Source organism: Hippopotamus amphibius, chromosome 13 (assembly GCF_030028045.1).
Source record: "Hippopotamus amphibius kiboko isolate mHipAmp2 chromosome 13, mHipAmp2.hap2, whole genome shotgun sequence".
NCBI lineage: Eukaryota > Metazoa > Chordata > Mammalia > Artiodactyla > Hippopotamidae > Hippopotamus > Hippopotamus amphibius.
In genome coordinates this window covers 7,235,790-7,248,079 of record NC_080198.1, presented here as the reverse complement: position 1 = coordinate 7,248,079, position 12,290 = coordinate 7,235,790, and the positions used below count along the sequence as shown (strand labels likewise).

At 45.3% G+C, this 12,290-nt stretch overlaps 1 protein-coding gene across 1 annotated transcript in view; it reads right to left on the bottom strand.

The window, feature by feature from the left end:
* The window catches only part of SRGAP3 (SLIT-ROBO Rho GTPase activating protein 3), a 241,245-nt gene extending 229,394 nt beyond the window's left edge, over positions 1-11,851 (bottom strand). The window contains exon 1 of the mRNA XM_057706592.1: positions 11,078-11,851. Within this exon, the coding sequence (XP_057562575.1) occupies positions 11,078-11,144 (67 nt within the window). The 5' untranslated portion in view covers positions 11,145-11,851. The remainder of the gene's footprint in view (positions 1-11,077) is intronic.
* Between the last annotated feature and the right edge of the window lie 439 nt (positions 11,852-12,290).

Below are 12,290 nucleotides of genomic sequence, written 5' to 3'. Positions count from 1 at the left end.
CAAAGACTCACAGGAGCCAATGGTTAGAAAGGAACTTCAAACTCCCCTCACTTCTGGTCTTATCTCCCAACCCCACTTCATTCTACCTACTCTGGATTTTAGCCACATCAGACTTCTCACCATTGTCCAAGTAGCCAGGCCCTTTCATGACTCCCATGCCTTTTCACATGCTGTTCACCCTTCATGAAATGTCTTTCACCACTTGGAGACCTTCTACCCATCCTTCAAAACCCTACTCAGAAGTCCTCTCTTCTAGAAGAACTTCTCCAGGTCTCCCCAGCAAAGCTGTCACTTTCACTCTTAGTTTCCACAGTGATTCCAGCACTGTCCCAGTACTTACCACACTGTACTATAATCGATTAATCTATTTTTGTAACTATCTTTCCTGGAAAACTATCAGTCCATCAAAGACAGGGACCATATTTTATCCATTGCTGTGTCCTCATTTCAGCTACATACTAGGAACTCAATTAACAGAAAACATTAAATTTCCTGAAGTATCCCTGCAAGTGGCTCTCTGGTCTCTCTACCTCACTCCCCTCTAAGCCAAAGGTTGGATGGCTCTGCATAGATACAATTGTTCCTTCTTCAGATTCTTTATCTTCTTGTATTACCTCTCAGTCAGGGTTTCAGAAAGCCTGGATCTGCTCCACTATGTGCCTCTAAACTGCAATTCCCGATACAAGCCCATGCACCCCAAAGCAGAATACACACCGTGTGCTTACATACAAAGTCCAGCACAAGGACATCTACACTCACCATTCACTTACCAAATCCCACAGTCACCTATTATACACCAAATGCTGTTCTAGGTACTAACAAAACACAGATGAACATGAGAAACAAAACTCATTCTTATAGACTTTCAATTCTGGTAAAAAGAATAAAATAAAAAAGGGAAAATATCATATAGCTATAAGTACTCTCCTGAGACTTCAAGTCAGCTGATCCAATACTTACTCCTAGCTACTTAAGACTGGGTGGTCAGGAAGTGACATGCAAGCCAAGAGTTGAAGGAGCCAGCCATGTGACAACCCAGGGGAAAAGGATTCCAGAAAGAAGGAAAAGCTAAGTGCAAAGTCCCAAAGTGTGTACAAGTTTAGAGAATTCAAGGCATCAGGAGAGTGGAGAGGTGAGGTGGCCAAGATGGGCAGAGCAGGGCTTCCTAAGCCCAGCTAGGGGGCTGGATTCTATTCTTGAGAAGTGAAATGCTACCTAATGGTTTGAAACTAGGAATCGACATGATTAGATTAAACTGTGTAAGGATTACTGCTGGCTGCTGCAGGGAGAGAAGACTATGAAGACGAGAAGAAGCAGAAAGACCAGTTAGTACAGTGGCTTTAACTGGGGCCTACTTTGCCCCCAAAGAATGTCTGGAGACATTTTTGGTTTTCACAACTATGGCGGTGGGGGGGGGGGGGGGGGGTTGCTGCTGACACCTAGTGGGTAGAGGTCAGGGATGCTACTCAACATCCCACATTGTGCAGGATAGCCCCCCATGACAAAAAAGTATGTAGCCCCAGATATCAGTAGTGTGGAGGTGGAGAAACTGAGTTAGGGGATTGTTGCTGTGGTCCCAGGAAGAGGTGATGGTGGCCTGAGCTGGGATAGTGCAGATAGAGAAGAAAGGAAATTCACTGCATTAACTATTTTGAAATATTGAAGGTTTTTCTCCCATATTTCCTTAGACCTCCTAGACCTTATTCAGGCAGGGAGGGCATTCTGTGTTCACTGCCTCAGGGATAATACAGGGAAAGAGTCAATTCTTGGCTTTTAATTTTCAAAATCCTAGCCCTCAGGGAGAAGAGGAAAAATGTGGGTTATGGACAAAAGCTTTGAGAGAATGTCCGAAGACAAAAAGCCAGGATATCACCCCTATTAATCCCCCTCCTCTTCCCTCCCCCACACATGAATAAGGTTCCAGGCGACTGTAAAGCAAGGTGTGCATAGATTTTACGGATCTATAAGAAAATAACCCACAACCCCCTCACCCCAGACAAGCCCAGGGAACGAGGGTGATGAGGGAATGTCTACATATATTTGCAGAATCTGAGACCGGAGGAGCTGGGTCACTTACCCAGGCAGTACCCTAAGGAGGCCCCGGAGGAGAAGTAAGTGCTAGACGTGACAATACGGGCCTGAGGCTAATGTCCAGAGTCTCTCACGACCCAGCAGTGTGTGAGCCCCAGGATGACCCCTGGTGCCTGCAAATCTCATAGAAGGAGCTGAGAAGGTGAACAGGCAAAACGGCCTCAGGTTTGGAACAGAGAAGGATCATTGGCAGGACTGACCACTGCAGACCCAACAGGAAGGAGGATATCTTGGTAGCTGCCAAAGTAGGTTGATGATAAACCACAACAGATGTCCCCTTGGCACTGTCCCAGTCCCCCTGGACCTTGGGACACAACACTGGAGAAAACAAGAGGAAAACCCCCAATTCACTTAGATTTATTTCTGCTACTCCCAGCTGAATAGAGATGTGAAAGGTAAATCGAGTTACAGAAAAGTAAAGAAAACCATATTTTTATTGCACCTGGATTTGCAGCTGAGAATCTGCTCACTCTGAGGCGCCACGGGCTTCTGTGTGTCCATCTGCACCATTATTACCTGGCATTGACTGTGCAATCTCAGGGGTGGCACCGAGGCCCATTCAAGGCTCCTTGAATGCTGCCTGCAGCTGAGTGCACCCCGTTACTGTCACACACAGGCAGGCACACATGCACAAACCACGCATATTGATCAGGGAAGAGCTGTCGCCAAATTACCATTTAAATCAATGGTTGAGTGCTTAGTAATTGGAAATGTCAAAACCCACATTTTCTAAGTGACCTCAAAATCACCACATAGATATCACTTACCTGAGCTGGATACACATTTGTTTTACCTCTTCCCCTCTTCACACTGTCCTCTTAGGTAACTATAAAAATTAGGGAACTGGGCAAAAGGCAGAAAGAGAAAGAATCTGGATAACCCACAAACTGCGTAGCCTGACGTTGTCCAAAATGTAATCTCTGGAACAGAGTCTTGTGGGATATTCCATGAAAAAGGTTTACAAGACTGAGTAAGTTTGAGAAAAGTCTGTGGCCCCCTTCTTGGCAGCTCACATTTAACACATTCAAGTCACATGGGAAACAAACCTATTTAACTCACTCTATGCTAGAACTTCTAAAACCTATTTGACCACAGAACTTTTTTTCCACCCAATGCCTCTTTACATTCAATTTCATGGTATACACCTCGGGGAACACTACTCCAAACACAAATTGGCCTAATGATTAAACAAATTAAGAGAACAGAGCCAAAACCCCACTCCTGGCCAGCCAAGATATTTTATAAACACCAACAAGCCATCAGGAACAAATCATTTACAAGTTTAATTGAGCCCAGGATACAGCTTGTTGCAGCCTGTATTAGGCCAGAGGTTTTGAACTGAAACTCAGCACCTTTAAGAAGTCAACCCCTATCCCCTTCCTGGCAGCTACAAGGACAGGACCCAGTTTCTGAACCAGCCTAACCTCATCTCCTCCTGACCTCTCCAATCCTTACCATGTTACATCCTCGCCTCATCCTGTTTTCTAAGGCACCACTCTGCTCTGCATCCCAGGCAACCACCACCATCCGGGCTTGCCCCACCCACCAGAGCCGTTCAACTCAATACATTTACTGATCACCAATGAGATGCCAGGCACAAAGCTACAGCAACGAGCCAAGCAAACAGAGCTTTCGTTTTCATGGAAATATGGTCTAGAAGGGCCTGCAAGCCAGAAGGCTTCTCTGAACATCAGTTTCCACAGCTGAAGAGGAAAAAAAAAGTGGGAACATTGCACTAGAAGACACCTAAGATTTCTGGTTCTGTATTTCCAGGTTGGTGGAGCCTCCGTCAAGTCTCCAGTGGGCACTTTTTCAAAGTGGGAGTGAGGGATCTCACATAGCTAGGTGGCATCAAGTGGGGGATAGCAGAGGTTGTATTAGAAGGGGTGTGGAAGGGTTAGGAAGGGTAGGAAGTCAAAGACTAAGACCGACCCCAGGCTGGACCCCCAATGAAGGAACCCCTGGGTTTCAGAGCCACGTTGCCCTGGCATACCTCTTGCCTCCCTGCACAACTGGAAGTCGTAAAGTCTCCAGTTTAAACCTCAGCTCTGCCATGGTTCACTGTGTAATCTTTTTTTTTTTTTTTTTTTTTTTATTGGCTGCTTTGGGTCTTCATTGCTGCACATGGGCTTTCTCTAGTTGCCGCGAGCAGGGGCTACTCTTCATTGTGGTGCGCAGGCTCCTCATTGCAGTGGCTTCTCTTGTTGTGGAGCACGGGCTCTAGGCTCATGGGCTTCAATAGTTGTGACACACAGGCTCAATAGTTGTGGCTCATGGCTCTAGAGCACAGGTTCAATAGTTGTGGTGCACAGGCATAGTTGCTCCGTGGCATGTGGGATCTTCCAGGAGCAGGGCTCAAACCCATGTCTCTTGCATTGGCGGCAGATTCTCAACCACTGAGCAACCTAGGAAGTCCCTCACTGTGCGACCTGATACAACTTACTTCTCTGAATTTTAGGTTTTAATCTATAAAATAGGAATAATAATGACTATTTCACAGAATTTGGGGGAAATCACAAAATGAGATATCATATGCATGACTGAGACCTAGAGGTAAATAAAAATTAATTACCTCCCATTGCTAAACAAAGCTGTATAGCCTGAAGCATGGCTGGTAACAGTCACTGAATGAGTGAGTGAGTGAGTGAGCAAATAATAGAGGTTTCTAGAAAGGAAAGATCATCCCTAACATAAACTCTGGTGGTGAGAACTCCAGAAATGGCCAATACAGACCCCCAGATCTACTGATATCCCCAGACCGGGAGGCACCAGGTGTGCTGTGCTCCCCAACCACAATACCCCACCACGACTGTGATGGACATCACCCCATCAAACATCACCATGGCTTTCAACACACCCGCCTTCACCCAAGCTCCATAGACAAACATCTCCCCTATCAGGCACAGACAAGGAAATTCATCAAATGGTGAAAAATATTTCCTTAACAAATAACTTTCAATGGGACAGAAAGTATGACGTTGCTAGGGGTCGAAGGTTTGAAGTTGCTCTGGAAATTCACATGTTGAATCCCATGTGATGGGATGTTTGGAGATAGGTGGGGCCTCGGGGCTCACATGATATCATGAGAGTGGTCCCCTCATAAAGGGATTAGTCCCCTTCTAAGAAAAGGAGGACAGAGAGCTCTCTCTCCACACACAGAAGAAAGACAGTGTGAGCACAGGGAGAAGGCAACAGTCTACAAGCCAGGACGCGCGCTCTCACCAGGAACCAAATCTGTAGGCACTTTGATCTTGGACATCCCAGCCTCCAGAACTAAGAGAAATAAATGTCCATTGTTTAAGCCACCCAGCCACCCATGGTATTTTGTTATAGCTGCCCAAGCTAAGACAAATGTCAAATAAAATATAACTCTACCTTGAGCTTGCGCTGGGAGTTATAAGACTAAAACTTCTTATTAGTAACTTATCAGTCACTCCCTCAACTGACTGTATACCAATCACATGGGAAAAATGAAAATGACCATAAGCGTTTCTGCCCTCAAGAGTTCATGGCCAAAGGGCTAAACAGAAAATTGTGATGAAGGATAAAAAGGCTCAGAATAGAGCGGCAGATGTGAGGAATCCCTGATTCTGCCTAGAAGAGGTGTTAGGAAGCATCATGAAAGAGGGATCATTTGAGCAGGCACTGAAGGATGGTCAGGATTTGGCCAGACCAAAAAAAAAAAAAAAAAAAAAAAAATATATATATATATATATATATATATATATATATATATAGGAGGAGGGAGACATTTTAAGCAGTATAAAGGCACAAATGGGGAAATATTTGGAGATGAAAAGGTTATGGAGGATGCAGGGACAAGGAATTGGTCTAAAGTGGTTATGAGAGCACAGGCCAATTACAGAGAAAACAACTGAAGATGAAATTGGTAAATTGGCTGAGGCCCATCACCAAGACCCTTTATGGACTTCAACTCTTAGGCCAGAAGCTGCAGACTGGTGGGCACGGGCTGAACCTCTCCTACTGACAGGTTTGCTCAGGTAGCAAAATATTTCTTAAAAACTTGAGCTACCACTTAAAACTCAGAAGATTTTCATCATGGCCTTGGATTTGGCAAAGGATTCTTAGATATGACACCAAAAGCATGAGAAAAGAAAGAAAAAAATAGATAATCAGAACTTCATAAAAATTAAAAACTTTTTTGCTTCAGGACACCATCAAAAAAGGGAAAAGATAACCAACAGAATGGGATAAAATATTTGTAAATCATATATCTGATAAGGAACCTGTATCCAGAATGTAGAAAGAACTCTTACAGCTCAATAATGAAAAAGACAACCCAATTTTTTAAATGCGTTAAAAGTTAACATTTTAAATATTTAAAATAAAAATCAGGAGACTATGTTATAAAATTCAGATGTCCGGGAAACACTGAAAGAACTAACGACTCTGGGCTCATACCCCTTCACGGCAGTGACAGGCAAGAGCTGAGCAGGGGCTGCCTCCTCTAAGTGAGCTCCCCAATCAGCCACAATCCCCACTACTCCCCACTGTTCCCCAACCCAGGCTACTTTCCTCACTGAAGCCTCTGAAGGTGGTGAGGGCGCCTAAGGTCATTGGCCAATCACTCTATGGCATAATCTCTTTAAGACTAAATTCACTGTGGTACTGAGTTGGAAGTTTTTTATGTTTTGGTTTTTTAAATTTCTTTTCCTTCACTGATTTTTATTGCCATATTCCAATAATAACACTCTTACAAAGCCAAGAATGTATCATATATTTTGTATCTCTCACAACACCCAGCATAAGACTAAGAACAAAGTCGATGCTCAGGGTTCAGTGAATGAACATAGAAATGAATGAGTAAATAAATGCTTCTCTGTCATCTTCAATACCTGCTCTTCTTCCCCCCAGTTCTAGACTTATGCCTTTAAGACAGCCTAAAATGAATAAGGATATGTAATAAAAAAATAAAACACTGAAGTCAATCACTGCATTTCTATTTTCATTTTATATTAGGGTGAAATGGGAAGTGAATAAATGCAGAACAGACCATTATGTCTGACAGCAAGATGAATTAGAGCCCAGGATACTGGAGAATGCCTGTAAATAAGATTACCAAACACTATCAGTGATCTTTGAGGGAAAAATAGGATAGGTGCCAAAAAGCTGGAGATGGGCAAATGTTCTGATTTTCAAGAGGGGAAAGAAGTTCAACCTTGCCAGTTCCAAACTAGAAATTGTGGTGTCACTCTCAGGCAGGGTTCCTGAACAGATTCACAAAGGGACACTTATGAACACCTTGGACAGGAAGTAACCTCCATTTGGAGCCAGCACAGGGTCACCAAGAACAAATCATTCGTTTCATTTTCTTTCCTCTGACAAGGCTCCTAGCCTAGTGGATTGGAAAAATATAGCAGATAAAACATATATGGTGCAATGGTGGGTTGGGCAGTGAAGAGGGCTAATTCAACCCTTGGGCTATATTAATAGAAACATTATATACACCATGAAGGAAGTGATAGCTGTTTTCTTTCTCTGACCATATTTAAAGAGTCTCATTTAGAACTTAGTATCACTCTTAAAGAAGGCTTTTGACAATATAAGCTTTTGGAGGTCCATTTGGCAAAATCTCTTTAAAAGCGTAAAGCTCTAATCCAGATTACTGGTATCTGTTGAAAAATTGAAAGATGTGGCTGAGCCTACATTCTAAGTGGTAACAACTGGTTGAACAAAAGTAGTGACTGCTCCTTTGGACAGGACATTGCTCTCGGGCCGACCATAATCACCACCCCTTCTTACATTGCCCTGGCTGAGGTGGTGGGCCAGCTGCCACAACTCATCTTAGTTGGCCAGCTTCACTCACTTATTCTATCTGCCAAGTACTCAAAGGCACTGGAGTTTGCAACCCAGGATGCAGTGAATCCGAAGGAGAGTGAAGATGATAAAGCAGCAATGAACCATCTTATATGAGCAAATGAGAGATAATCATAGTCCGGGGGTTATGACGGGAGTCTCCAAACACCCAATGGGCAGTCATGGGTTAGAAGCATTTGTCTCGTTCTATTAAGTCCCAAGGTATAGAACCAAAAGGTGGATTAGAGACATATTAATACTTAACCCAACATAAAAACTGCTTACAACGGCCAGAGCAGTCCAAAAATAGAATATGTGGGCTTGGGAAGTGGTGAGTTCCCCATCACTGGAAATGTGTAAGCATGTGGTGTACTACTGTGTGTTGCAGGTATGTAATCAAAGGGATTCAAGTACCTGATTAGGCAAGAGAAGACATAAGTCTGAAATATTTCACAACAGTGAAAAAAAAATCTGTTTTAAAACATTCCCCTTTGTTAGGTCAGTAAATTCCTCAAAAAGAGAGAAAAGAACTCAGCAACATTTTTAAAAATCAAAAGCTTCCCTCACAAAATGCACAGAGAACAAAATCTGTCAAACTAGGTGGAGTATTTGTGCCAAATTGGCCAAATGATACCGAAGGTAATTGGCATCCAGCATTATTTTTGGTGACTGGTCAAACGCTCTTCAGAGGCGAGCAACAAAGACAAGGCAGGAAAGTAAGGGGGTAAACAATGGACCGTGATCGAGAGGCAGCCGGTCCCCATCACTAAACTGCCATCTGCTACTGACATCAATCCTTCAAGGGGCAGCTTCAGGCAAACAATGTATAGGGGACACCAGGCCTGGAAGAAAACCAGCTGCTTTCACATTTCCCACCTTGTGACCTTGGGCAAGTCATTTAACATTACTAGGCCTCAGTATCCTTATCTCTAAAACTGAGCGCCTACAAACCCCACCTGTACTTTGCGTAGGCCAAGAGTGGCGATGTCTGGGAGTGTATCATGGAAACGGGCAAGCCCTGTACACACACACGATGGGGATGAATATTGACGGAAAAGATTCCAGACCATTTCGGGCACAGTAGCATCCTGACCTAAACCGTGTGGGGTCAACCCTAAAGGAACAAAAGGAAACTCTTTCAGCCAGAATGCAGAGACACTTAGAGTCTGAAAGAGACAAGCTTACTTGGACAAATTTCCTGCTGAAATGCATTACCTTGTCCTTGCTAATTAAGGCAAAAGGTTAAAATAAAGGCAAAAGGTAAAAAGTAAAGGAATCAGAGCTATAATTGCTTAATTGATCCTCAAGCAAAGTTCACGGGCCCAGTGGCAGCAATCTTTCAAAAATGAGATGAGCACATTTCCTACCAAGATGATGTTTATAAAAACTCCGAACTGTCCCAAACTCAGCATACCCTTCTCTCTTATGGCATTTTTCATGGGAAACTCAGTTTTAAAAAAATAATAATAATCAGCCAAATTAGTCTTATAAAACATAAACTTCCTAAAAAGTGTGCAGGCAGAGGCTGAAACCAGGCTTTTGTATTGAGCAGTCGAGAGAATTCAGATCCCTGACCAATAAAGGGCAAGTTTCTAAATTTTCAGCAAGACTGAAACGTTGTAAGTCACTGTTTTCTACACTGAACTGAAAACTAAAGAGGAGGATCCCAGGGAAGAGCAGAGTTTTCTGCTCATTTCTCACTGGGGTCTACTGAGAGGTAATTTGCATGCCGGGTTTGACCAGAACTAAAAGGCACAAGACAGTTGGCGAGACTGGAAAAAAACAAAGCTCTCCCCTGATGGCTGCTCCCCTCCCAAAGTTTCCCAAGCGTCTGAAGCGTGTTCAGCAGCTGTGATGCACAGCCTCCCACCACTCCTGTGGAGGCCACCCGACTTCCTGGGTCACTGAGCCTTGAGCTGCAGCAGCACCTAGAAGCAGGTGTGGAACCTCAGGTCACAGGAGCCTCAAATAACCAACTTGCTCAACAGTCCACCTATAACCTCAGGGGCAGGCATCAACACCCTCTGAAGATGTATTTTGTCTTTACTCTTTCTACAGGAGACCACAACACACCCTGTGTCGCAGCAAGGAGAACTGTGACCAGAAAGAAAACAGACACCAAGAGGCCCAGGCCCAGGCTTCCCTTAGGGTACATCCTCAGAGAAAGGGTGAGCATGGTGGATGGTGCTTTCAGGTTTTCCTTGCCAAGGCTGAGCCTAGAACTCATGAGGGTGGGAGAAGCCCCAATCTGGCCTGAATAAGGGTTCTGCCTGAATTTGTCTATGCGATTATGTCTCGTTTCCTCTTTCCCCTTGCTAGTGTGGATTTAGGGAGCAGCTTCTGAGAGAAGTGTGCACCCGATGATTGGCACTAAAGCTGGAACAAGCAGTCAGAGGTCACCTCATCCTCCTGGCAGGCTTCCCCTAACACTACGGAAGCCAGGCAGCACCTACCAGCCAGCACACTGAGCTGCTGGCTTTCAGTGAAGGCCGATGACCCTAAACGCTAGTGCACGAACGGGGATCGGAGCTGCACAATGCAAGACAATACATTTTCTGCACCAAGCTCCCTCTTTATGCCTAAATGCCTGCATTAGTTTGGATCAATATGCTCCATCACAGTTAATCCATGGCAACCCAGGCCAACCAAGAGTCACCGACAAAGAAGTGCAGCCCAGGGATGCTGCTGCCCTGAGCACATGCGTGTGAATTCCAGCCCAGAGGCAGGGGCAGAGGCAAAGCAACGACAAAAAGCCAGAAAGAAGAAAGAAAAAAGAAAGCAGATCATAAAAAAATATATACATCATATTAAGCGGCTTTTTCCATGGTAGGGAGGAGGAGGCAGTGACTGTCAAAATGGCCTGAGAGTGACATGTCACGGCCAAGATGATGGAGTATGGGCGACACTCCTAAAGCCGGGCGTAGGATCCTCCTCACACACCTGCAATGCAGTGATCGCCGCCGCCCGCTCTACAATCCGTACTCCCAGCGCCAGCGCTCTCTGCAGTTGAAACCAGTCCGGACTTGTGCAGCCGCCACTGTTCCCCTCACAATAAGATTATTGATGCATAACAACATTTCATGATGGCAGGGAGGAAAAGGGGGAAAAAGCCAAAGCGAGAGAAGAAGGAAAGGGGAGGGGAGGCATGACTCCCCAGCCTGAATCTCACCTTTTATTTGGGCTTCATATTCGGCAATGATCTCTTTGTCTTTCTTGAACTTAGTTTGAGATGACATCTTCCAATGTGGCCAAAGGCACTGACAGGCTGTTGGATTTATTGCTCCTTTTCTTCCCAAGTCCTTGCTCCAGCCCTGGTAATCACGCGGCTCTGGTCGACCTCACAGGTGTAGGGGCTAATCTCTTTCACTCGGCTGCAGAGCCAGGGGGAAAAAAATCCCTCTCGTTCTCAGAGGAAAATTCTCTTCACTCGCTGAGAAATGTCTCTAGTAGCTTGGTCTGGTCAAGTCCTCTTGCAGAATAAGAGCCACAACCCTAGGAGCACGGTAACCTGCCTGAGATTTTCAAGATTTTTCTTCCAAAAATAATAAGCGAGAGCACTCACACACACGCACACACACAAACTCACACGTGTACTCACGCACTCATCCGGACACACACACACACAGTCATGATGCACACATACACACCCTCACACCCGCTCACACACGCTCACCCGCTCACACACACTCTCACACACACACACACACACACACACATCCACGAGGGGCGCGGCGCCTCCTCGGTCCTGCAGTCAGCCTCCGGCTGGCTTTCGAAGGCTCTGCTAAGGAGATGGTCAGGTTGCCAAAGGGCCGGTCATCTCGCATCCTCCCTCCCTTCCGCGCCTCTGATCCGATGTACAGTGAGGCTCAAAGCCAGGAGAGCGAGGTGGAAGTTCTCCTCCTGCAAGGCTTAAGCTCCGGTGAACGGGGTCGGGACTGCTGGCCCTGCAGGGCTGCCTAGCGCTCCCCCACAGCTCTCGTCACCAAGCTCCACCTCCCGGATTTTATAACAACTGACACATTGTAGCCTACAGGAGAGCAGAACTCACTGCAAGCAAAAAGGGGAAGAAACGCTCACAAAAGGGAAGGAGGCAGGAAAAAGAACCGGGCTAGGGAGGTCTGAGAGGCCCCTGCAGACTCCTACCATTAGCAGTTGCGTTAGGGGTTTTTCCTCCAAAAACTACAAAAGGTCCACTTTTTCTTTGCAACATGCAATTTAATTCAATTTCTCAAAGCAACAGCTATGTGACAGTTTGTCACTCTGCCGGATTGCCTAGCGGAGGAGAGGGGCTGGCCCACGTAGGCAAGCTCATTAATATTTGTTGAGCATTATGGGGTGGCAGGGACAATGCCAGGCATCTCAGGCATGAAGCTTTGCAAAGC